General features: G+C 41.8%; 1 protein-coding gene across 1 annotated transcript in view; it reads left to right on the top strand.

Moving 5' to 3' along the window:
- Positions 1-26,086, top strand: part of DNAH6 (dynein axonemal heavy chain 6) — a 241,149-nt gene that overhangs the window by 156,651 nt on the left and 58,412 nt on the right. The window contains exons 47-60 of the mRNA XM_073897471.1: positions 2,425-2,577; positions 3,883-4,023; positions 5,510-5,752; positions 7,111-7,278; positions 7,760-7,995; positions 9,108-9,369; positions 10,505-10,628; positions 11,797-11,993; positions 13,186-13,389; positions 14,524-14,649; positions 17,087-17,251; positions 19,219-19,286; positions 21,209-21,389; positions 25,382-25,561. Coding sequence (XP_073753572.1) covers positions 2,425-2,577; positions 3,883-4,023; positions 5,510-5,752; positions 7,111-7,278; positions 7,760-7,995; positions 9,108-9,369; positions 10,505-10,628; positions 11,797-11,993; positions 13,186-13,389; positions 14,524-14,649; positions 17,087-17,251; positions 19,219-19,286; positions 21,209-21,389; positions 25,382-25,561 — 2,448 coding nt within the window. The remainder of the gene's footprint in view (positions 1-2,424; positions 2,578-3,882; positions 4,024-5,509; positions 5,753-7,110; positions 7,279-7,759; positions 7,996-9,107; positions 9,370-10,504; positions 10,629-11,796; positions 11,994-13,185; positions 13,390-14,523; positions 14,650-17,086; positions 17,252-19,218; positions 19,287-21,208; positions 21,390-25,381; positions 25,562-26,086) is intronic.

The raw sequence follows: 26,086 nt of genomic DNA, 5'->3' as shown, positions 1-26,086 counted from the left end.
ATATTGGGGAGCCTGCTTCTCCCTCTCCTCCCTGCTCGTGCTGTCTCTTGCTAGCTCTCTCTCTCTCAAGTAAATAAAATCTTCAAAAAAAATTTCATATAAAAATTTCCTGAGTCAAGAACATCAAAATTTAAATCTCTATTTAGAGAACAGGGAAAATGAACTTAATATAAATAAAAATCTGTGAATGCAGTCAAACAGTTCTTAGGATTAAATTTATAGATTTTAATAAAAAATTAGAAACTACATATATTAGTTGACTTAAAAGTTCAGGAAAATAAAGATCCCAAGGAAACAACAACAAAAAAAAGTGAATAATAAGATAAAAGCAGAAATAAGTAAATCAGAACAAAGAACTAACTAGTGTTTGCTCTTGGGGAAAATTAACAAGACACAATTATGCCAACTTCAAGAAAAAACAAAAAGTTACAAGTGAAGAAAATAAAACAACAGATATTTTGTCATTGTTAAATATATAGAACTCAAACTTTTTAACACTAAAAAGTGAACTGAAACAAAAGGATAATTTGTACATTTCTTAAATATTTGAATCAATTATTAGAGGCAAAAGTTTTATTTTATAATATGAAAACTCATTCAAATTTAAAATTAAATTCCAATATTTAAATGGTTACAGTTTGGACAGATTTTTTAATGGATAATAATAAATGTGGAATCATATTTGCCCTTGCTAATAATCAAAGAAATGCAAATTAAATTCTCCCAAAGCAAAATTCTCCCTAAACTAGCAAAAATAAATGTTAAAGTTTAATGAAATCTTACTTGAATTGAATGGGAAATTTAAAAATCTTCAAAATCCAGAAACTATTCATGCATTTTAATTGCTGATCCCACTCCTGGGAATTTTTTTATTTAAGATTTATTTATTTATTTATTTATTTGATTGAGAGAGAGAGAGAGAGAGCACGAGCAGTGGGGCATGGGGGAGGAACAGAGGGAGAGGGAGAAGCAGGCTCCCTACTGAGCAGGGAGCCCAACACCGGGTTCAGTCCCAGGACCCTGAGATCATGACCTAAGCAGAAGGCAGATGCTTAACTGACTGAGCCACCCAGGCACCCCCCACTCCTGGGAATTTATCCCCAGGAAATAATCCAACTGGGGAGAAAATCTATAGACCTACATATGTTCTTAAAATGTAAACAAGACTGTGGACCATTTAAGTCTATGTAAAAATAGGGCACATTAGCTCAATAGTGTGTTATGCTCCCATTAATGGTTATAAATACAATGAGTACTCTACAGAATTATGGATAAATATTTATGAGAAAATGTTAGCTGAAAAAGGGCAGAATATAAAATGGTTGCACAGGGGTGCCTGGGTAGCTCAGTCAGTTAAGCATCCAACTCTTGGTTTCAGCTCAGGTCATGATCTCATGGGTCGTTGGATCCAGCCCCACGTTGGGCTCCATGCTCATCAGGGAGTCTGCTTGAAAATTTTCTCTCTGCCCCTCCCCTCACTTGCATGCCTATGTGTGCATGTGTGCTCTCTCTCTCTCAAATAAACAAAATTTTATTTTTTTTAAAGATTTTATTTATTTATTTGACAGAGAGAGACAAAGCGAGAGAGGGAACACAAGCAGGGGGAGTGGGAGAGGGAGACGCAGGCTTCCAGCAGAGCAGGGAGCCCAGTGCGGGGCTCGATCCCAGCACCCTGGGATCATGACCTGAGCCGAAGGCAGATGCTTAACGACTGAGCCACCCAGGTGCCCCTAAACAAAATTTTTAAATAAATAAAAAAATAAATGTAAAATAAAATGTTTGTACATGTTACTTGAACCATGTGAAAGATGAATTCCTTTTTTTTTTTTAAGATTTTATTTATTTGACAGAGAGAGACACAGCGAGAGAGGGAACACAAGCAGAGGGAGTGTGAGAGGGAGAAGCAGGCTTCCCGTGGAGCAGGGAGCCCGACATGGGGGTCGATCCCAGGACCCTGGGATCATGACCTAAGCTGAAGGCAGCCGCCTAATGACTAAGCCACCCAGGCATCCCAAAGATGAATTCCTTTTAAGAAACAATACAGGAAAGGGGCATCTGGGTGGCTCAGTCATTATGCATCTGCCTCCGGCTCAGGTCATTGAGGCCCGCGTCGGGCTCCCTGCTCTGCGGGAAGCCTGCTTCTCCCTCTCCCACTCCCCCTGCTTGTGTTCCCTCTCTCGCTGTGTCTCTCTCTGTCAAATAAATAAATAAAATCTTAAAAAAAAGAAAAAGCAATATAGGAATGAAAAATGAAAACTCAATGTACTTCTGTGTTAGAATATTGTCTAATTTTTAAGATTATTTTCTCTTAAAGATAAAATTAACTCAATGTGAATTTTGATTAAATATTTGGTTTACAATTTACACATAATAAATGTAAACCGGTTGGGTGAGTTACAATGATCACTCTGCCTTCTTCTACAGATTGTAGTGGAGGAGTTCCTGGAAGATATAAATAACATCCTGAACTCAGGTGAAGTGCCCAATTTATTTGAAAAGGATGAACTGGAACAGGTTTTAGCAGCCACCAGACCAAGGGCGAAAGAAGTAGGCATTTCTGAGGGGAACAGAGATGAGGTAGGACATGTCACAGTGGTGATATGGCTTTAGTAAAACAAAACGTTGTGTTAGCCTTCCTTTCCTTTTTTTCTTTTTTTTCTTTTTTTCCTTTTTAACAATCTACAAATCCCTTTGAGGAGTCCATGGATGGATGTTTTTTCCAATATAATTGGTTTCCTTTGTAATTCTATGTATTTTACTCCCTGCATTCAAAGCATTGGTTCACCTGACTTCCAAAGAGGTCAGTGGAAAGCAGAAAACAGAAACCCTACTGCCCCACGGAGGTCATAGTCTTGTCCAAACTGGACAGTTTACCATATCCTTCTTTCAGCACAAAAGGATTTCACATATCCTCAGTGCCCTGCCTGAGGAGTACAGTACTTTTGATTCCCTTGCCTATCAGCAAGGTCAGAGCACCTGAAACAGAAATGGATTCTCCCATGTCTCTGGGCCCAGCCCCATCCAAGGAACAACCCAGCTCCTGCTCTCTTCCATTCCACTAACACGGTGCTGGACTCCATACGCTGCTACTGGCCCGCCCCTGTGCTTTCCCTTGCTTCTGGACGTTCTTCAATTTTTTGACCATTCTTTCTTAGGCCTTCTCCTCTGTGTCCTCTTGTGAGATCTCCTCTACTACTAGGTCAGGGCTTGTACATACAAACAGCAGGGTCTACTTCAGCTGACGAAAGCAGAAAGGGGTTTATTTGAGGAACACAGAATCACTGGGAGAGCCCAAGAAAGGGACTCCAGGCTGAGTTCCTCAGCATGACCATGAGATGCACGTGGTAGAAGTCAGTGGTCAGGGAAGCTGCCGAGCCTGGAAGCCACTGAACCCATCAGCAGTCAGCATGCTGCTGCTTCGGCTGCCGGCTCCAAAGCCACACATCCCCAGCCTTGTCAGAACATAGCTGACAGAAGGAGCCGCATCCACAGACGGTTGCTCCAGGCCCACGCCGCTTCGGCCAGACTCTGCCCCTACACAAATTGTGGCCCTGCCCCTGTCTCTCTCTTCAGGGGCCTCTACCCCAAAGTAAAAACTTGTAGGAAGACCTCTCTCCACCTTACTCAAGAGGCCTCCTTAAATACGCCGATGAGGAAAACCTACATCACATCCAGAATCCTAGTTGCAATGGAGTCTGCCAAATGTCATTTTTAATCTTTCCAGACTGCATGAGGGGTTGGAATGGAGGTTGACCAAAACAATTCACGCATCTGCTACACTAACATGTTTTTATTTAGTATTGGTAGACCAGAGGCATTAGCTAACACTTATTTTCATTGTTACTTCACCCTTATTTTAATTGAAATATATCTTTTTGTCAGGTGTTTCAGCACTTTATCAGCAGAGTCCGTCAGAAGCTGCACATTGTTCTCTGTATGAGCCCTGTGGGGGAGGCCTTTCGGTCCCGATGCCGGATGTTTCCATCCCTTGTGAACTGCTGCACTATTGATTGGTTTGTCCAGGTTGGTGACATACCAGGATACCTCTCTGGGAAGCTGGATTCACTTGATTTTTTTTTTTTTTTTAAGTAGGCTCCACGCCCAAGGCAGAGTCCAACACGGGGCTTGAACTCATGACCCTGAGATCAAGACCTGAGCTGAGATCAAGAGTCAGAGGCTTAACTAACTGAGCCACCCAGGTGCCCCTGGATTCACTTGATTTTAAAGGGGTAACACATTGCCCAAAAATAACTCAAGGGTACTTGCATTAGCTTTAAACCCTGCTAGGAATTTACTCATATACAGGAGATGACAATGATAAAGACCTAACAAAGGCTAAACAGAATTTATAAAGGAAGAGGAGACTATGGAATTTAGCAATGTAGAAATTATTGGTCATCTTGACAAGAACTTGGTTTCAGTGGAGTGAAGGGGGAGAAGGTTCAAGAGAGAAGAGACGAGAGGAATCAGAGACAGTGAACAGAGGCAACTCTTTCAAGAAGTTTTGCCCCAAAAGAACACCAAGAGCTGGGTAGTAGCTACAAGGGTATGTGAGGTTAAGAGAAAAGTGTTTTTAAGTGGGAAACACAAATAGCATGCGTGTGTGCCGATGGAAGTGATCCAGAAAAGAAATAGATTGATGGAGCAGCAGACAGACTTAAGTGTAGTTGTGCCAAGGGCATTGAATAGGCAAGACGAGATGGGATGGAGTCATCAGTAAAGGGGTCGGCCCGGGCAGGGAGCATGCACAGCATACCCCAGAGGAATAGGAGCGGGGGGCAGACTATATGAGCACAGATAACAGGGAGATGGGAAGATGTGGGGGTGAGAGCTCACTGAATTCTGTTTTCATTGCTTCTATTTCTTTTCGTGATGTGGGAAGCGAGGTCATCAGCTGAGAATGAAGTGGAAAGAGGAGGTGTTAGCAGTCTATAGAAGCTTTTCTGGGCTGCTCTAAGAACCCACTTGAGCTAGTTGTCACGAAGTTAAAGTGAGGCCAGGCGGCAAGGTTGTGTGTTTTTCTCTAGCCGTGCTCGACCACACAGTCACAGACATGGGGTAACAGAGAATTGCATTTGGCTAAGGTTCCAGTGAGTGCAGAGAAGCAAGAAAGGAGCAAAGAAGTTGAAGAGGTGAAGAGGACAGTGATTATAATAATGGACCTGCATAATAAACAGAGTAAGGACGTGAGGTCCTCGTAATGTATGTGATTTTATTCATGGAGTCACTCTAAATACACCCATTCATTTATTCATTCAATTAACAAATCCTGACTCAACAACTTCCATGTGCCAGACACTGTGCTAGGGATAGAAAATGCAGCCCCAGACCCCTCTCTAATGAACACAGCCATTCCATCCGTTACATATTACAGACATGAGTAGGAATTCATTGGGTAAAAGGGGGGACAAAGCAAGGAAGAGGTCCAGAGAAACACATTTTCTTACTTGTTAAAATGTATATTATAGAAATGAGCAACAGACTTTCCAAATTATATCTTTATTTTCAGTGGCCTAGAGAAGCACTTCTTTCTGTATCAAAGACGTTTTTCGCAAACGTGGATGCTGGAAAAGAAGAACTGAAAGAAAAGCTTTCCCTCATGTGCGTGAACGTTCACTTGAGCATCTCCACTATGGCAGAACGCTATTACACAGAGCTCCGCAGACGGTACTACACAACGCCTACCTCCTACTTGGAACTCATCAATCTCTTCCTGACTATGCTGAGTGAGAAAAAGAAGCAGTTGGTTTCTGTGAGTATAATATTATCAATAAAAAAAACTTTTTTTTTTTTTTTTTTGCTTGAACTCAAAACTTGCCACAACTAGCGGAAGTTCTACATGCCACCTTACCTGCTGGAGCCTTCTCCATCCCCACATGTGCCCTTGACAACCTGCGACAGACAAAAAGATGAAAAGAATGTCTCATGCTGTCGGCCAAGAGGCCTTCCCCTTCCTTGACATGTATATTTTTTCTACTGTCATTTACCTAACTGTGCCTCTGTAGAATGAGACGGACATTGTAACAGCATCAAAGTGAGGCGGTAAGTTAGACATCTCTGCAATATTTCATGAGGAGGAGAACCTTTGTTAAGCAGCAGAGATGGAGTTTCGGTGGCCTAACGTGTGTCCATAGTTGCCATTAAGAGCAAGGGCTTCAGTGTCAGGCAGACCATATACAACCTATGTTCTGCCTCTTTCTTGCTGCACAACCCTGAGCACATTTTGTAACTTCTAGGTCTTAGTAGAAAATAAGGTTTAGAAATTTCTACATCTACCGCTTGGATTGTTGTGGAGTTTAAATAAGATACTGTTTGTGAAGGGCTTAGAATATGATCTGACACCTATGAGGTGCTCAGGAAAGAGTGGCTGCCATCACGATCTCCATCAGCAGGCTATTAACATGAGCTGAAATTGTCAACATTTTAATCAAAATTAAAATAGAAGTATAGACCATTAAGGTATTTTTAATGTTTTTCAGAGGATTTTTACTTGGTAAATAAATACATGCTTTGTAAAATAACTTGATAGATATTTTGAAACCTGTCAATTTGAACCAGGCTTTCTGACTCACCTTCAAAAAATAGTTATTCCCGGTTGCCCCTTCTTCTAGGTACTGCCTCTTTGATCCTAGTCAGAAGTTCCTTACCACTCTGAAGTAGGGTTCAGATGCAGCAACCAGAGCTGAGTCCCCAGATCACTGACAAGTTCCTAGCTCTGCTCACCCATCTTGACGAAACAAGTTCCTAGAGCTGTGGCCTCCAGAAATTCCTATCTGAACCTACCCCTCGTTCATTCAACAGTCTACCAAGCTACCAAGCTACCAAGCTAAGGGAATAAAAATAATATGATGTGGTTCCTCAGTGAGCCCACAGTCCGGTGACATGCCAACCACTGTGGCTAGGGGGCATGGATCTACACCCACCGTGGTGAATGTCATGGTCATTTCCTAGAGTTCTGTTACCTGAAGATTTCTGTCTGTTCACAATTTTAAGTATTACAAACTGATTTACCAGTTCTGTAAATGTAAAATTCTAGTACGTGAGTAAGAGATGCCAAGAAACGTATAGTTTACAATATTCATTATAATAGATATTTTTATTGTCATCTAGGCACGTGACCGGGTGAAGAACGGTCTCACCAAGCTATTAGAAACAAACGTACTAGTAGATAAAATGAAATTAGAACTTTCAGCTTTAGAACCTGTCCTTTTTCAAAAATCACAAGATGTTGAAGCCCTGATGGACAAATTGGCAGTAGATCAAGAAAATGCTGATCAGGTATGCATACCCTGACATCGTGGGTGAAAAGGTTTTGATCACCAACTGATCACCTATATATCATGACATGGGATTGGATTTTTTTAATTTTATATGTCTTTAAAATAATTAAGTGATAGTTTTAACAATGCTTTTAAGTTGTAAACAACCTACCTTCAATGAATCAGCCTGGTTCTCACCCTGAGAATGAGTGAACACAATGAGTGGGACAGAGAGTGGTGAGAAAAGTACCCCCAACAAAAATAAAGCAGCAGCTCTTCATCTCCTAAGAAGGAATGGTTTGTTCTAACAGCTTCAACTCAGTTATCCCATCACCCTACATGAGATGGACAAAGGAGAGCCTAAAATGCACTGTAGCTAATACTCTTTCATTGTTGGTATAATCCAGAGGGACAAATATGACGCATTATCATTGGCTTTGTTTTTAAACATTGAAATTCAAATACTGACACCACCTAAGCAGCCGTGTTTCAATGTTTAGGTCCGTAGCATTGTGCAGGAAGATGAAGCAACAGCAAAAGTGAAAGCTGAGGAAACCCAAGCAATTGCCGATGATGCTCAGAGAGACCTTGAAGAAGCTCTCCCTGCCCTTGATGCTGCTAATAAAGCCCTGGATTCCTTAGATAAAGCAGACATATCGGAAATCAGAGTTTTTACAAAGCCCCCAGATATGGTCATGACTGTTATGGAAGCGATTTCTATTCTCTTGAATGCCAAGTGAGTACATCCATAATCACGTGTTACCAAAATGCGTGGGGGAATTTCTTTGGTATTTTTCTACATTTTCATTTATATGTGCTCATTCTCTTCTCTGCCTTCTTACTGATTTGGTCAGTCATTCAACAGATTGATTCAACAAGCATTTCTTTGAACATCTGTTGTGCTAGATGATGGAAGATACAAAGCTCTTCCCTAAAGCACATATAGGATAATGGGGAGACAGACATGAAAAATAGTAATTTCAAGATATGTGATAATTGCGTAGTATCAGGACTTCCAAAAAAAAGAGTGCTCATGGAGAGGTGTGAGCCGGTTTTTGAGATATGATGCCTCAGGTGGAGAGTGAGACTATGGGGAGAGCTCAGGGACCTTTGATGCTCGTGGAATGGGATGGGGCTGGGGAGGAGAGCAGTGATGACAGCATGCAAGGTCTTGTGTTTCATCCTGGAGATATGTAGTTTTCAAACCTTCTTTAGTAATACAAATTTTTTTCGATAAAAATTATAAGAAATTTTTCTATGTAAAACTGATCAAGCAAGGGTAGAAGGCCCGGAGGACCCCCACCCAGCTTTCCTGCTCCCTCTCTGGCCAGCACCTTAGTGGAGCCAGGGAGTTCTGCAAAGCACAGATGGAAAGCCCGGGTCAGAGGGGACTGAGAACCATTAACATTTTCGACCTAATCAGCTTTTCCGTGAGAAAGATCAATCTGGCAGAAGTTCACAAGGAGCAGGGTTGCCTGAGAGACATAAAACCAGGTAGAAGGTGATCGTCGTGTCCTGGCAAGAGATTTTAAGGACCTAAACTAAGGCAAGTGAGTGCCAGGGCATTGTAAAAATAAAACTATTATTTCTGTAATATCTTACACTTCTAAAACTCTGATTTTGTAATTCCTTTATCTACCAAAACTGGGTTGGATGAAACATTAGTCATCCAGGAATGTCTCCCCAGGAATTGTAGTGTACTTAACTACCAATGACTGGGATTATAGTATCAAGATTAAAACTACCCACTGATTGGGATAATATCTTAATGTTCTCAGAAGAACACATTTCTTTTGTTCTTAAATTACTTTATTACAGTGCTATTAACTTATCATGTCTGTCTTTCAGGCCTGATTGGCCAACAGCCAAGCAACTTCTTGGTGATTCTAACTTTCTAAGAAGACTTTTAGAATATGATAAGGAGAACATAAAGCCTCAGATATTGGCAAAACTCCAAAAGTATATTAACAATCCTGATTTTGTGCCTGAAAAAGTAGAGAAAGTCTCCAGAGCATGTAAATCCATGTGCATGTGGGTAAGAGCGATGGATTTATACTCTAGGGTAGTCAAAGAAGTCGAACCAAAGAGACAAAAACTCCATGCTGCACAGGTACATCATTTGTGTTGCAATATTTTATATAATTAAAGGCCATGATCATTAATCATTCAAGCTCCTGTGACTTTGCAAAACATAGATAGTAACAATGTTCTTGAAAATTAGTTTTTGTTGTAGAAAAAGAGCTGGTGGAGATTATTCTTTCAGAAATGACCTCTAAAATCAGCCCTTTCCCAGCATGAAAGGAAAATAAGTCCTTAGTATAGTCATATCATCAGGCCAATGATATTTTTCAGGTGCCTTTTAGCTCTAGCATGTGATGCTCTGGGTTGCATTTGCTAATACTCCCACACTCCGTGATGTCATCTGAGGGTCTAAAACCAGCTTAAGCCCCAATCAGATGTGAGGTCCCAAGCAGAACAAAGAATGCTCATTGAGTGGATAGGGTTACTGAAAGGAACAGTGGCTCGAGAGCAGGGGTGGCAAACTTTTTCTATGAAGACCCAGAGAGTAAATATTTTGTTTTGCTGGTTATCTGGTCTCCATTGCAGTTCCTGAACTCTGCTGTTGCAGCACAGGAACTGCCATCAATAATACACGAGTAAGCATGGCTGTGTTCCAATGTCACTTTATTTATGCACACAGGAATTTGAGTTTATACAATTACCATGTGTCATGAAGTATTATTCTTCTTTTGATTTTTTTTCCCCAACCATTTAAAAATGTAAAACCAATCTTAGTTTGCTAGCTGTACAAAAACAGGCAGCAGGCTGAATTTGGTTTGCAGACCCCTGCTCTAGAGAACTCGCTAGGAAAGATTTGTTTTCCCAGTTGAGTGAATCTTTCATTTATTTCATCATTTAAAGTTAATCCATTGGAGTAACTAATTAATCCCAAATGCTTTGGGATTAATGTGCAAGGGTACATCTGTTTCTCTATTCCTTCTATGATTTATTTTATTGGGCTTTGTTTCTTGTTTTGTTTTGTGCTGTTGTGCTTCTCTTCTTATATTTTAAAAACTTTAATTTGTTTTAACTTTATATACCAAATCAAAATATTTTGAGACATGAAAAAGAGAACATAAATCCTATTTTAAAAATACATTTTAAAAAAAGAATTTATGTTCTCCTTTTTTATTTTCTTTGGGGACCTTGGATTTTCATTTTAAATAATTATTTGATTTTATTAGGCTGAACTTGATATTACTATGGCCACTTTGAGAGAAAAGCAAGCATTACTAAAGCAAGTAGAAGATCAAATACAAGCCTTACAAGATGAATATGACAAAGGTGTGAATGAGAAAGAAGGTCTAGGTGAGTAACTCATAAAATGTATGGTGGTCAGGAGATGCCTGATTTTTTTTTTAATGCAATGAGCCAACATATAGTACATCATTAGCTTTAGATGCAGAGTTCAGTAATTCATCAGCTACATATCACCCAGGGCTCATCACATCACGTGCCCTCTTTATGTCCATCACCCAGTTACCCCGTCCCCCACCCACCTCCCTCCAGCAACCCTCAGTTTGTTTCCTGCAGTTAAGAGTCTCTCACTGTGGGCGCCTGGGTGGCTCAGTCGGTTAAGCATCTGCCTCGGTTCAGGTCATGATCCCAGAGTCCTGGAGTCGAGCCCTGCATCGGGCTCCTTGCTCAGCAGGGAGCCTGCTTCTCCCTTTCCTTCTGACCCTACCCCCACTCGTATTCTCTCTCGCTCTGCTCTCTCTCTCAAATAAATAAATAAATAATCTTTAAAAAAAAAAAGAGTCTCCCATGGTTTTTCTCCCTCTCTGATGACTTCCCATTCGGTTTTCCCCCCCTTCCCCTATGATCCTCTGCCCTGGTTCTTATATTTCACATATGAGTGAAACTATATGATACATATCTTTCTCTGATTGACTTATTTCACTCAGCATAATACCCTCCAGTTCCATCCATGTCGTTGCAAATGGTAAGTATTCATCCTTTCTGATGGCTGAGTAATATTCCATTATATATTTATACCACAAGGAGATACCTGATTTTTAAAAGTAGAAGGAGTTTTCAGGCAGTCAGATCTCAGCTTCCATTCAACATGTAGAACATATTTCCACGGAGGTACTGCACTAGCCTAATGTAAGATTAGATCTATGTATATGGCATACATTCAACTCCTGTGCAGAAGGCTTGTTGGGGCATGTCCCATTACAACGCGATTTGACATATGAATTTGATCCAGAATATAAATACTACACAGACACAGAGAGAGCTATCTTCAGCCCGAGTAATGGAGTATCAAAAAGGAGCTGTTTGCTTGGAAGAGGCAAACTTGGACTTGCTTCTGGAACGGGAAATAACACTGAATTGGTATGAGGTTTCATAGAGATGTATTGACATCATTAGCTAAATAATGCCAGTGCCACTCTAAGCAAAAGCAGGTGAATAAACATCTTATATTTTAGGAAAATACTGAATAACATAATTTGATTTTCTTAAAATTTTCTAGCAAAGACTATGGCCCTGACCAAAGCACGTCTGATACGTGCTGGAAAGCTGACGGCTTCATTAGGAGATGAGCAAGTTCGATGGGAAGAAAGCATCGAAAAATTCAATGAGGAGATATCAAATATCATTGGGAATGTGTTTATAGCAGCAGCTTGTGTTGCCTATTATGGGGCCTTCACAGCCCAGTATAGGCAATCGGTGAGTAAACTCACTTTCTGTGAGGAGTGGTGAGAAGCAGCTGAAACTGGCAGAGGCAGGGTAGGGGGGATCATTTTCCTGAGTTTAGAGGGAGGCTCTCCACTGTGAAGGTTCTCCATGATGGAAACTTATTTATACACTCCACAGCCCTCCAGCTCCCCCATCAGCCAGCAATGGTCTACCCCTAGGATTTCCTTAACACATTCCTTCCTTTCCTTTCCTGCCTTAGAAAGTTAGTCATCACTTCCTTATACAGCTCAAGAACCTGGGGGAAGAAAAAGGGCAGGGAGTCCCCGCCAACTTAAGATCAGAAGTGGCATCTAAAGTCAGCCAGGATGGGGGCACCTGGGTGGCTCAGTCCGTTAAGTGGCCGATTCCCAACTTCGGCTCAGGTCATGATCTCAGGGTCATGAGATTGAGTCCCACATCAGGCTCTACATTCAGCCGGAGTCTGCTTGAGATTCTCTCCCTCTGCACCCCCCGCCCATGTCCATGCTCTCTCTCTCTCTCTCTCTCTCTCAAATAAATAAATAAATCTTTCAAGTCAGCCAGGGTGAAGTTTTCTGAATTGGAGAGACTGCTACAAAGGGCTAGGCAATGGGAAGGAGCAGTAAATGAAATTATTTGGAGAGATTTTTTCAGGCCATTTTTATGAAATGCCTTCCTGAAAAGGCTTCATTCTTGCCCTTGAGTTATAAAACCTAGTTAGTATAGGACTCGTAGACTCAACAGAAGCTCAGGGGTCATCTGGTGCCATGTGAGCAGTGCCAGTGGTGCTTTTGGACTGTCCCATTCACTGAAGGAGGTAACCTGCCAACATCCTCTGCCCCATCAACTCATTGCTAGTAGCACCCACAGTCATTGTGATAACCCCAGACTTCTCCACATGCTTCCAGACTCTCCCAATAGGGACAATACACCCCTGGTTGAAGACTACTGTAATAACATTTGTCATTTATACATGAGAAAACAGGTTCAGACATGGGGAGTGATATGCCCAAAGTCACCGCTAGTTTATGGTATGGTTCTAGGCCCCAGATCTGATTGTCAATCCACTTCTTGTGTCCTATGCTTTGATGCCAGGGTGCATGTGGAGACCACTAGAACTTACTTGATACCATGACATTTTGTATGTATCCTCATTTACCAAGTGTTCCTGACTCTATACAAATAAGCTTTCCTCCTCCCACAGCTTATAGAATATTGGATCCAGGACTGTCTGTCTCTGGAGATCCCAATCAATCCTTCCTTCAGTCTCATTAACATTCTTGGAGATCCCTATGAAATACGGCAGTGGAACACTGATGGGCTGCCCCGTGACATAATATCAACAGAAAATGGCATCTTGGTTACTCAAGGGAGACGGTGGCCTCTGATGATTGATCCCCAGGATCAGGTGCGTAACAAGTGCTTCAGACAGAGAGCAGGCTCCTAGCCCTGCTTGCTGTTATGCTGTCCGTTCCAAATTCCAAAAGTGAACTCAAAGACACTTGTAAGATGTTGGGGATTTAGACCTAGACGGGAGTTTAGCAGTCTTCTAGTCCAAAGGGCACCTGGGTGGCTCAGTCAGTTAAATGTCTGACTCTTGGTTTAGGCTCAGGTCATGATCTTGGGGGCTTGATCTCAAGCCCCGAGTTGGGCTCTGTACTCAGCAGGGAGTATGCTTGAGCTTCTCTCTCTCCCTCACTCACATTTTCTCTCTCTCAAATAAATAAATAAACCTTTAAAAAAATGTATTCTAGTCCAAGTTCCTCATTTTGTGGAGGCAGGAGGTGAAAGGGAAGAAGAGTCCAACTGCTCTGCGTACTTGATTTTGATTGGTTTTATTTATGGGGTTGACCATTAGTTTTCTATTTTCTGTGGGAGTAGAAATTCATTCCTATAAAGTTCTTTTTTTTTTAAGATTTTATTTATTTATTTGACAGAGAGAGAGAGACAGCAAGAGAAGGAATACAAGCAGGGGGAGTGGGAGAGGGAGAAGAAGGCTTCATGCCGAGCAGGGAGCCTGATGCCGGGCTCGATCCCAGGACCCCGGGATCGTGACCTGAGCCGAAGGCAGACACTTAACGACTGAGCCACCCAGTCACCCTTCCTATATAGTTCTTGTTCCTAAAAGGTCTGAAGAGTCAGAATGAAGTCAGGGTAGGATGGGTTTTAGGGCAAACCTGCCTGGAATTTAGAGAATCCTATTATCTGACTCCTAAGTCCATGGATTATACTGTTCTAAGTGGGGTTTGGAAAAGGGAGCTGTTGTCAGAGCCAGCAAGACAAGCTTGAATACATTAAGGATGGGCTTTTTCCCTAGATGTGTCTCTTCTTCATTTGTTTCAAATTTGAATAAAAGGAAGAATTCCAAACACGAGTTTAAAAGGTGTTTTTTATTTGCAGGGGGGTAATATTTTATCGTTTTCATCTTTCAAACCTGTTTCTAAATTGAACAAAATTTCTAAACTTTACTCTAAAAACTTTCATTTGCTAGTCATTTATAAAACTCTAAGTCCAATGTCCTGCTCTGTGCTTTCTCAAACAGGCAAACCGTTGGATAAGGAATAAAGAAAGCAAGAGTGGTTTAAAGATCATTAAGCTTACGGATAGTAATTTCTTACGTACACTCGAAAATTCAATCCGACTTGGTTTACCCGTCTTGCTGGAAGAGGTTTGCTTTTCACTTTTCTTTGGTTCATCCCCAACTTTCAGACCATGTATGGAATCCTATACGGGCCATGCCTGCATCATGCTAGAGACACCAATCAGCTCCATTTTGCAAGTTGTTCAAACCCATCGCAAGTTGTTCAAACCGATCGCTTTGCTCCTTAAACAGTGCACTATCACGTGGGGAGCAATCCGTTGACTGAATGATTTTTCTGATTCCAGACATGGTTTTGGTGTTAGTGGGATGGGCTGTTTTCTGACACTGCTGATTCTTAGTCCCGTTGTGGCTCTTGATGGTTAGCTGCCATGAAAGTGCAGAGCAGCAGAGCCCTGGGGCCAGGAGGAACTGTCTACACATGCTGATGACGGGAAGCCAGCAAAACATTCTGGTGGGCATAAATATTATTCTCTACCCTTCTAGCCTTGACCAACCAACATAGGAAAGGTTCTGTAGTGGGTCCCAGGCCCTCACTCAAACCCTGATGTTACAGGGGAGGGAAAAGTCTCCCCAAACCTTTGGTGCAGTTATGTTAGCCCCAAACTGGATTCTTTTTTTTTTTAACTTTGTTTTAAATTTTTTTATTGTTATGTTAATCACCATATATTACATCATTAGTTTTTGATGTAGTGTTCCATGATTCATTGTTTGTTCATAACACCCAGTGCTCCATGCAGAATGTGCCCTCTTTAACACCTATCACCAGGCTAACCCATCCCCCTACCCTCCTCCCCTCTAGAACCCTCAGTTTGTTTTTCAGAGTCCATCATCTCTCATGGTTCGTCTCCCCCTCTGACTTACTCCCCTTCATTCTTCCCCTCCTGTTATCTTCTTTTTCTTTTTTCTTAAAATATGTTGCGTTATTTGTTTCAGAAGTACAGATCTGTGATTCAACACTCTTGCACAATTCACAGTGCTCACCATAGCACATACCCTCCCCAATGTCTATCACCCAGCCACCCCATCCCTCCCACCCCCAACCACTCCAGTAACACTCAGTTTATTTCCTGAGATTAAGAATTCTTCATATCAGTGAGGTCATATGATACATGTCTTTCTCTGATTGACTTATTTCACTAAGCATAACACCCTCCAGTTCCATCCACGTCGTTGCAAATGGCAAGATCTCATTCCTTTTGATGGCTGCATAATATTCCATTGTGTATATATACCACATCTTATTTATCCATTCATCTGTCGATGGACATCTTGGCTCTTTCCACAGCCCAAACTGGATTCTTAAGCCCCGGTTTACTTTGTAACACGGGAGGTCCTGGGAGAATTTCTTCTCTCAAGGCAGGGCACAAAAGACTTTCTATGACGTTCTGCCCCTGGATGGCAGGGCCTTATAACTGTAGCTGAGTGCTTTTGGGAGCAGGGGCTGGGCCCTGGTCAGCACCCCAGCCAGAACAGGCTACTCTGACCAGACCTGTCCTGCTTTCTGTGACTTGGAGTCATTAACATGCACCTAGCTGCTTTTTACATTTGTAAAGCAGTATTTTCCAACTTCCTCTCCACCTATTCGTGGGTGTGAAATGGAGTTAGTCGGTCTCAACCAGCATTTTTTAATGAAATAGAATAGATTTTTAAGAACACAAAATTGTATCATAGGTGGGAATGGAAATTTTATCTCATAAACTTTTATTTACATTCTTGGGTATCATGTCACAGTATGAAATAGATTTGTTAACTATGGATTACAATCAAATTTTGACAGCTCCTGGGCCATGGACCCCCATCACACCCATGCTGACATAAGGATGTTTGTCATGGGGTCCGACAACAGTGTTGGCAGGCCCAAGTTCTTGCCAACAGTCAAATTTGCTTTGAGGGAAAGAAAATAACTATCATACAAAATAGAGGTCCACAAACTTTTTCTGTTAAGAGCCAGATATTTTAGTTTTTTTAGGCCACATACAGTCCCTGTACAAATATTATTCAAACAAATATTCTTCTTCATTTTGGTTTGGGTTTAGGGTTTTGTTTTTATAACCCTTTAACAGGGTGAAAAATCATTTTTAGCTTAAGAGCCATACAAAAACAGGTCACAGAGGGCAGGATTTGGCCTTCAGGCTGTAGACTGTCATCACTTGCCTTAGAACAACCATGAGAGTGAACAGATCATTTGTCTGGGTCCTGCCGAAGGGCCACCTGCAGAGACCGGCCTTTCTCAGATTCTTCCTTATGGGGAAGAATGGTATGTACAATTAGTCTAACCATCTATATTGCCTTCACATGATCATATTTTCTTAGACCACCGATAAGATAACCACTGGAAAATATACACCGTTAGAGGTAGTGAGTGCATAGTAAGAGAAATATCTATCAGATCACTGGAAAATTGCTCATTCAAAGTAAATTTGGAGGCCTAAGGAATTCAGAGAAATTGATACCATCCATTTTAATGGCTTTTTTTTTTTTGTATTCTATTTTAACTTTCAAGCTTAAAGAAACCTTGGATCCAGCTCTAGAACCCATTCTCTTGAAGCAGACTTTCATGAGTGGTGGACGGCTGCTCATTCACCTTGGAGATTCAGACATTGATTATGACAAAAACTTTAGGTTCTATATGACAACCAAATTGCCAAATCCCCATTACCTGCCTGAGGTATGAGCTGCTGGTCTGGAATCCCAGCCCGAGTGGACTATTACATGTGACGGTCTCTGACATTTGGTGGGCCCTCTCCCAGCTCCCCCTTTCCCCTCTGCTCTGCCATCCCCCTTCCTTCCACTGTCCTCCACTCTTGCTTCTCTTCTGCGTCCTGATTCTGATTCTAGTTGCCCTTCCGCTCGCCATTCAGTTGGACTTGAGTCCCTCCCCACCCCGTCCCTAGGTGCTGCCCTGTCCGCGGCCCTGCGCACCTCCTCAGCGCTCTCTCTCCATCTCCCTCCCGGCCCACGGCTGCTTGCACAGCACAGAGCAGCACTCCCTTCTAATCACTCTTCTCCCTCCTTCAGTTCAAGGCCATTTGTGCTCCTCTTGCTGTGGCTCATAAATGAACCAGGGCTTCACAGAGAGTCTGTGGGGAGAGGGGGACATGCCAATATTAACATTTGCAAATGCCCGTGGCATAAAGGCCCAAATAAAGAAGTTGCCAGCTTGAAAACTCTGGTGACTGTCACCATTAGAGAGTGATGACTCAAACATCCAGTGTGTCTGTGCTTAGAGTTCTGGAGGAAGGGGCATCCCTCATGCCCTTAGACTTTAAGGGGATCTGTGTGAACCTCACTTCCACACACGTCCCTGAGCTACAATAGGATCCGGAAGAACTACTCTTGTGCTGCAGAGCCCAAGGCAGTTGCAACAGAAATGAAGGCAGCTGGGTCTCCTTTCTCCTTTCCTGCACGGGGCTCCAAGAGGTTGCTCGTCCCCTGCAGTCTCCCGGTGCTGCCACAGCTGCAGGCATGGCCGCACGCTCCACAGGGTCTTCCCAGTGTGGCAGGTCTCCCTTTCTCCAACAGGGCCCACACAATTAGGGAAGGAACTTCACATATCAGAATTACTCCTTCACCTCTCCCCCCATCCCCAAAACAATAAAACCCTTGCATATGCCATTCCAAATAGTGTCATTTTCCTTTTAGTTACCGATTTTCTCCTAGCTGACTGTCTTCACTAAATTGTGCTCAGGTTAGATGAAACGGACACACTTCTTGAATAAGATGAGGGAAATGCCACTAAAAGCCCAGGTCAGCCTTGAGGGGTATAATTTTCACAGTCACTGCCAGAGCTCATGTCGCAAGATCCATGGTGAAGTTTAGAAAAGTGACCGATGCGCCAATGACTTACAACCTTCTCACTTATTTAACTTTGGGGAGGGAGCATCGCACACCTTACCCAACACTAGCTCTGTGACCGTGGGTCAGTTATTCCATGTCCTGGATCCTCAGGTCAATTAACCAAAAAGTGGAGATAAAGCCTACTTCAAGGATTCGTTGTGAAGATTAAATAAGAATAACATGTAAAATATGGGATGTTCAAACACTCTTTTTTTGCTGTTAACTGATTCTAGTAATGTCAGAATATTATAGCAATCACTTTTCATAAAAATGTTCTGATGACACAGTACGTTTAAAGCTCTATTATCGGTCATCACTTCTTTTCAACAAGGACAAACTATGTACAAGTCACTGTAACTGAGTGATTTTCTTACCTCATTTGGTCTTCACAAATACCCTGTGAGTTATAACTATTATTATCCCAATTTTTAAATCTCAGGAATTGAAGCTCAGCAGGGGTGAGTAGCTTGTCCAACATGCACTAAAGGGTGTACCTGGAATCAGAACCTGATCTTTTTAACCCTCTGCTGGCTCACCTTTCCTTAAGCACCATGTAGGATTCTATAACTGTGGCCTGTGAGGAACAAGACTGTCATTCATACTGCAGGGAAAAATCATATTAGGATTCTGTAAGACATAGTATGTTTGGTGGGTGTGTGGGTGTGTGGGTATGTTCACAATTAGACCCGAGAGACATCCAGCTGGGTAATAATGGGCCCCGTTCTAGTAAAGAAAGCACTTCTTATTTGACTCATCTGAACTTAAGCATTTTCATGTAAATCTATGCTTCTCTTTCAGGTGTGCATTAAAGTTACCATCATCAATTTCACCGTAACCAAATCAGGTCTAGAGGATCAATTGTTAAGGTAAAAAGAAAAAAAAAAGTGGGGGGAGGGGAAGGGAAGCAAGCAAAGTTTCCTCATATTTTGTTTAGAAATTGTGACAAAGAAAACATTTTAATGTGCGAAAGCACCACTCATGAGTCCTCAGTCATAAAGATGATAATAAACGACCAGGTTCTTCATCTGTTGTCACTGTTGCAGCTGCCAATCTTGTTCACGGTCTTCTCAAGGAGATCAGGGATATACCCTTAATTCTCAACCATGGTTCGGGCTAGGCCTTCAGCCCAGCCCGGCCTCTTCCCCTTCACTGGGGTTTCCAATCTTGGGTAAGTGAATGAAGTCAGTCGTCATATGGTTCCTTGAGATGCTTTGCTCCGTACCTGTGAGAAAAACTCCCAAAGAGAGCTTTCCTGTTTTACTTGTCTACAGGTGTTTTCGTGGTGTACTTAATTGTACCTACATCTGTCCACCTCAAAAACTTAAACACCCTCCTTCAGGATACTCTCTGATTAAATCTCTACTTCCCAAAAATGAGATTATGAATTGTTGATAGTAATTATCAGAATTAGCCAAGAGGCTTAGGAGACAAAAAAATTTTAAGGATTTATTGAAATAATAAATGTATATGGTTAAAAACTCGTTATATACGGTGCATGAGTATATGTGTATGTGTATATACTACATTAACTCTAAAGGAAAAGATTGTTCAGACCCACGTTCAAAATAAGTCGTCAGATTCATTGAGTCAAGTCAAAATTGGGTCAAGATTATCCTGATTTATTCCATTATCACTGAGTTTAAGTCTCGTTTTCCTTGTTTATTTTCGGAATCTATTCTGCCAGCCACTAACTTGCTTAGTTTCTGCTAGGCTAACTTCTTTCCAGACAAAGGGTATTTCAGCACATTTTACAGACATGTTCTAAGGACATGGCTGAACCGTTTTCATACCAGTGCACTCCCGTGAGGAGTTCCGCTTAGTTGTGTCACAAGCTGTCAGCCTGTTAGACTGCAGGGACACAGACAAGTGCCTTGGAAGCAAGAATGTTGAGCCTCCGGTGTAGGATACAGAATCTCTGGGTTCTAGTTTATGCTCCTCTCTTCTGAAAAAAAATTTTAAACAAATGAACTTGAGATGATGATTTCTTATGGTGTTCATATAATAACTTTCAAAGTTTCTAAACTCGGTATGTACATAAAAATGAACAATGAGGCTGTTCATTCTAGCAGGTAAAGCACGTGCCCTGGAGTCAGCGAAGCCAGGTGCAAGCCCAGCTCTGCCTCTCAGAGCCACGTGAGCTCAGGAAGTGACCCACTAGGGTCTATTCCCTCATCTGCAAGCTGGGGTGGTAACCACAGTGCCTACCTCACAGGAGCATTCAAAGAATTACAAGAGAATCCGCATAAAACTCTGAGCAGGGTGCCTGGCACAGAGTGATGCTTAATAAAGATTAGTTCCTGCAAACATAGGACTGGGATTATGAAAGCACAAATGAAGGGAGATCTAAGTTCACATGTTTTGACAGGGGTGGAGCTGGATGTAAAGCCCCTTTATTAGACCCAGGCAAGACTCACTTCATGGAGGTGGTGGGATTTCAGAATCTCCCATAAAAAGAATATTCCAGGCACCATTTTCAGCCTGGTACAAGCAAGCATTAGATACAGAAATTGAATGATTAGGGGGATCAAGCACTGAGCAGGTTTTCCGAAGAGAAGATGAGCAGAAGCTATGGGGACTGTGGTAGGGTGTCAGTTTTGAAATACAACATAAAGAATCAGAAGTAACATGTAATTCAGTGAATAGCCACCTTGTAAACCCAGCAAAGAGGGGCCTTATGCACTAGGACTTGGCTAGTAGCATTAGTACTCAGCTAAGTAGCAAAGAAAAATAGAAGCAACTTCAGGGCACTGATAAAGCCATAATTTAAGTATTCAAATTTTGGTTCCAGTGATGTGGTACGACTCGAAAAACCCGAGTTGGAAGAACAAAGAATCAAGCTCATTGTTAGGATCAACACTGACAAAAACCAGCTGAAAACTATCGAGGAGAAAATCCTGAGAATGCTCTTTACATCGGAAGGAAATATTCTGGACAATGAAGAACTTATTGACACACTCCAGGATTCAAAGGCAAGTAAAATATTTTTAGTATGTATAGAAAGTGTATTGCTTCAAAAAGTTACAGCTGCCGCTTTTGAGGGTCCTGCAAAGTCTTTTATAGCAAGAATGGCAGCCACACCAGGGCTGCCAACATTGCACAAGAATGAGCCTAACTAGCAGGGCCTCTCACCCCACAATGGAAGAGGAGGTAAATTGTAGACAACTGCTCCTCTTGTCTTGTCTGCATTTTTTTTTCAAGTGTGTAATGTAAAGAATTGAGACAGGATACAAGTTGAAAGGAAAAGCAATTATATTCACATTAGTATCACCTCCATCGGGAAGCCTCCCTGGGTATGCCCAGCTGGAATTAATCTCTTCCTCCTTGGAACAACTGTAGCAACTTACCTCACCCTCTTTTACAGCCCTTGACATGTTTACCTTATGTCACCGTTATCAAATCCCATGTCTTAAATCTCATGTTAGCCTGTTCAATTTGGTGTTGAATCTGTGACTAGTTCAGCTTGATACTCCTTCTCCAAGGACTAACCATGGTGCCCTGTATATAACTGGTGCTCAATAAGAATGTCACAAGAGTAAGATGAAGTTTTACATTAAACATATAATCTTGTACTAAATTGTTTCTCATTCAGACCATAATTTTAAAAGTATACTGGAAATAAAACCTATAAAATGATTTTCATCCATTCATGAGAAACAAAGTAATTTACTAAAAAAAAAAACCCTTTGACATGGAGTACAGAAGTTTATGACCTTTGTCTTTCATTGACAGAAATGATACTGCTTTCTATCCTACCATCTCTTTAGATCTCATTCTGGGTCTCCCATTTCTTTTCTCTCTTTGCTTGTTTGTCAGTCTCTTTATCCTCTTTCCATTCATTCTTCCTTGGGTTTTTAGTTTCTGGAAATCAATGGTTAACCAATTTATTTATTTATTTATTTATTTATTTATCAAAGCTTTACATGAGGGGCACCTGGGTGGCCCAGTCAGTTAAGGGTCCGACTCTTGATTTCATCTCAGGTCATGATCTCAGGGTCATGGGATCGAGACCCTCATTGGGCTCCGCACTTAGTGCAGAGTCTGCATGAGATTCCCTCTCTCCCTCTCCCTCTGCCCCTCCCACTCATGCTCCCTAAATAAATAAATAAACAAACAAAGCTTTACATGCAAATTGCTTAAGGAATGAAATATTTGTACAGGTTTTGCGATAGCATTCCCTGCTTTCTCTATGCCCACCACCACCACCACTACCACCCATGACTTCCTCCGTAAAAACAGCTATGTTCTTCTTGTTTGTTTTATTTGGGGTTTTGCATCTTTTCTCTAAATAATAGACTCATGTTGCTACTTCTTGAATTTTTCTTTTATCCATTCACTGTTGTCTATACTTTTACCACACACATACGTACACACACACACACACACACACACACACCCTCTTCCCATGCCCTAGCTTCCCACTGTACTTATATTCTGATTATAGTTACATATCCAATGTTTACATTGCCTGGAAATATGAAGATCTGGCTGCAAGTATTTTATGGGCTGAGGACAGGAAAAGAGCTAAGGTATCCTGGTATCCATTGTGTATACATTTCCCTAATCTCTTTGTTTTCATTATGGTACCCGACCCTCAACTATCCCTGGCTTCCTTCCATCAAAAATTCCTTTCTTTTAATATCCCCAAGGAAGAAACCTCTATTTTTCAGTCAGAGTGGGGAAGGGACAACCCCCTGCCTGGTGGGGAGATGACTTGGGAGTCTATCAACCGATTCTTATTTTAGGCCCTTCCCACTTCCAGTGGTCGGATGCCACAAATTCTTAAGCCTTTGATGGGGATTCTGTTTTACAAATTGGGTGACTTTTTGGCTTTTCCCTTTGCCAGCTTAGGAATCTATTTTCCTGCATCTGCTAAGTCATTACCACTCTACTCTCTGCTTTCCAGTTCTCAAAATTTTATTGATATTTCCTCTTCCATTCTTCCTATCTTTGTGGGTTTGCACTGTTTTTAAAAATCCCTTTACTATAATTGTATCATGGTTTCAGTAGGGAGTAAGGTAGCTACATGTGTTCTGACTGCCTTCTTTCTCTGTGAGCTGGTTTCTGTGTCTGCAGGGAGTTGCCTCGAAGATATCCTTTCTATCAGGTAGGGATAGGACTGATTGTTCCTGGGCTGCATTTCCTACCACTTCCTGCCTATCGTTTATACTCCCTTAAATTCCCAGAGCCCTTATTTTATTTTAAGTTGGTTCGTTTTTTTTTTTTTAAATAATCTCTACACCCAACATGGGGCTCAAACCCACAACCCTGAAAAAAGAGTCACATGCTCCTCCAACTAAGCCAGTCAGATGCCCCCCAGAGCCCTCATTTTATAATATATGTCATATTCCCTAATCACTGCTGAGGCCTCAAGTCTCTTGGGCATAATATCTATAAGTAGTTACTAAGCTCAACTGAGGTGTATATATATTATGGCAAAAAGAAGAAAGTAGTCCACGTTGCTTTCTCTTTAGCCCTGGATCTTCATTATTAGGGCCTTGGGCTCCCCCAAGGATTGTTTATAGGTGGGTCTCCTTGATCCAACTGCTCCTATATCAACTTTCTTTTTCCTACTCATATGTAAATGCTTTAGTTGAGTCCAATATTGAGACTGAGGTTTTCCACTCAACTCTACCCTTTCTTGTCCCCTCAGGTTCCTAAGTGGTCAATACAGAGAGAGTTTGAGCCTTTGATTCCTGGAAAAAGCTCTGAGTCCCTCCCTTCCCTCTCTTGGATGACAGGGGTCAACAGTCTAGAACTTAGCCACTAGCCACATGTGGCTCTTGAGCACCTGAAATGTGGCTAGCCTGAATTAAGATGTGTTGTTAGTGTAAAATACACACTAGATTTCAAAGACTTCATCCAAAAAAAAAGTTAAAAATCTCAGTTAATTTTAAAGGGATTAAATGCTAATATAATCAACATATATTGAGCTCTATTGGGCTAAGTAAAATTATTGTTAAAATTAATTTCACTTGTTTCCTTTACTTTTAATAAGCTTAGACAAGATAGAATTATATATGTGGCTCACACTATGTTTCTATTGGGCAGTGGGGTCTAGACAGAAAGCTTGTTCAGACTCCCTTTTATCTCTCCTTTCAATAGAGCCAATACTAAACAGCAGTTCCCACAGTGATTTTTCATGGCCCCTGACCTAGACCCTTTGACTTTCTAGAGACAAATTCCCAACTGAGGAATATCCACAGCTGAAAGAAATGGGGGTTGGGAGAGGAGGACAGACAGGCAGCAATAGAGACAGACTGAGGGAGCCAGAGAAGGGAACCTTAGAAAACCCATTGACCAAAGGGCTCCCCAGAGCCACTAATCCAAAACAGAAAACCAAAAGTACAGCAAAGACCTTGCAACCATCTCCAACAACTTAGCTTTATAACCCTTCACAGACAACAGCTACTATCCCCAGGTTGCCTTATGTCTACACCTGGGAACACTAGGGAAAGAAAGAGAATCTTAGTCTTCCTTATGATTCCAGAGTGGGATGTGATACCACTCCCTTCCAGCCTCTCTCCACCCTCCTCTTTGGGGCAGTTTCATGGGTGCCCCTTCTCCCTTTATACCCTCTCCCGTTATGCGAACCCCACATCATTTGACAACTGCTCATGGGGAAGTCAGGGAGCAACTGGGAGTGCTGTATTAGTGCTTCCTTTCCAGAAGTCATTCAGAGTCGAGTCTCAGAGAAGTGCTGCTCCAGCTTGTCAGGGCTTCTTGTGTTGCCTGTTCCCGGCTGCCTATTCCACGTTCTGGAAGGAAAGAGGTCAGCTCAGTCAGAAGAAGGTCACAGAAACCTGAGATTCAGTCGTTCTATCTGGGAACCCCCTTATTATCATAATCACTAATTCACTGTGTCCTTATTTCTTTCCTAGACCTAACCAGATATACTCCAAAAAATCCTACCATTTTTTTTTAAAAGCGATCCTTAAGAACTTGTTTTCATATCTTTATTCAGATCACTTCTGGTGCCATTAAAATCAGGCTAAAGGAAGCCGAGTCCACTGAAATGATGATCAACGTCGCTCGTGAGAAGTACCGTCCGGTAGCCACTCAAGGCTCTGTCATGTACTTTGTTATTGCGAGCCTCTCAGAAATAGATCCTATGTACCAGTATTCGTTAAAATACTTTAAACAGGCAAGTGTATTGTTTTGTCAGTGAACTTTATTTCTTTGGCTTCCCTTTAAACCCAATTGAGTTACTTTAGCCTCAGACAGTTCGTGAGTCTAGTTATCAAGTAAGACCCTCTAGGAGCTTGGGTTCAGACTTACCTGTTCAAGACTCCACCTGCCATGTCTTCTCAACACTCAAGTGCCCAGTATGCACAGAAAACTGCAGAGAAAGAAAAGAAAGACTTTCTCTTGGCCTCCTTGGCTAACTAGCTTGTTGGTTTTCTTTCTGGCCTGCATTTTTTTTTTCTTTTCAGACTCACAGCCCCATGCTGTTTCTTTATACTGTCTCTACAATTATCCAACTTCCTTTCCCCTGTTAGATTTTTACTGTGCTGTATCTCAAGTCTCTGACAGCACTGACCTTAAGCGAATTGGTTTCTCTATCTTTTTCCCCAGAACTTTCTATACAACAGGCTATCCCAACCCCTCACCGCACCCTCCCAATATTTTTTAGACAAATCATACATGCCCTGCTCTCCTGTCCTTGGTT

The sequence above is a fragment of the Callorhinus ursinus genome, unplaced genomic scaffold (assembly GCF_003265705.2).
Source record: "Callorhinus ursinus isolate GAN/ISIS: 27379988/994484 unplaced genomic scaffold, GSC_fseal_2.0 scaffold10, whole genome shotgun sequence".
In the NCBI taxonomy this organism is placed as follows: Eukaryota; Metazoa; Chordata; class Mammalia; order Carnivora; family Otariidae; genus Callorhinus; species Callorhinus ursinus.
This window is presented reverse-complemented; position numbering and strand designations above follow the sequence as displayed.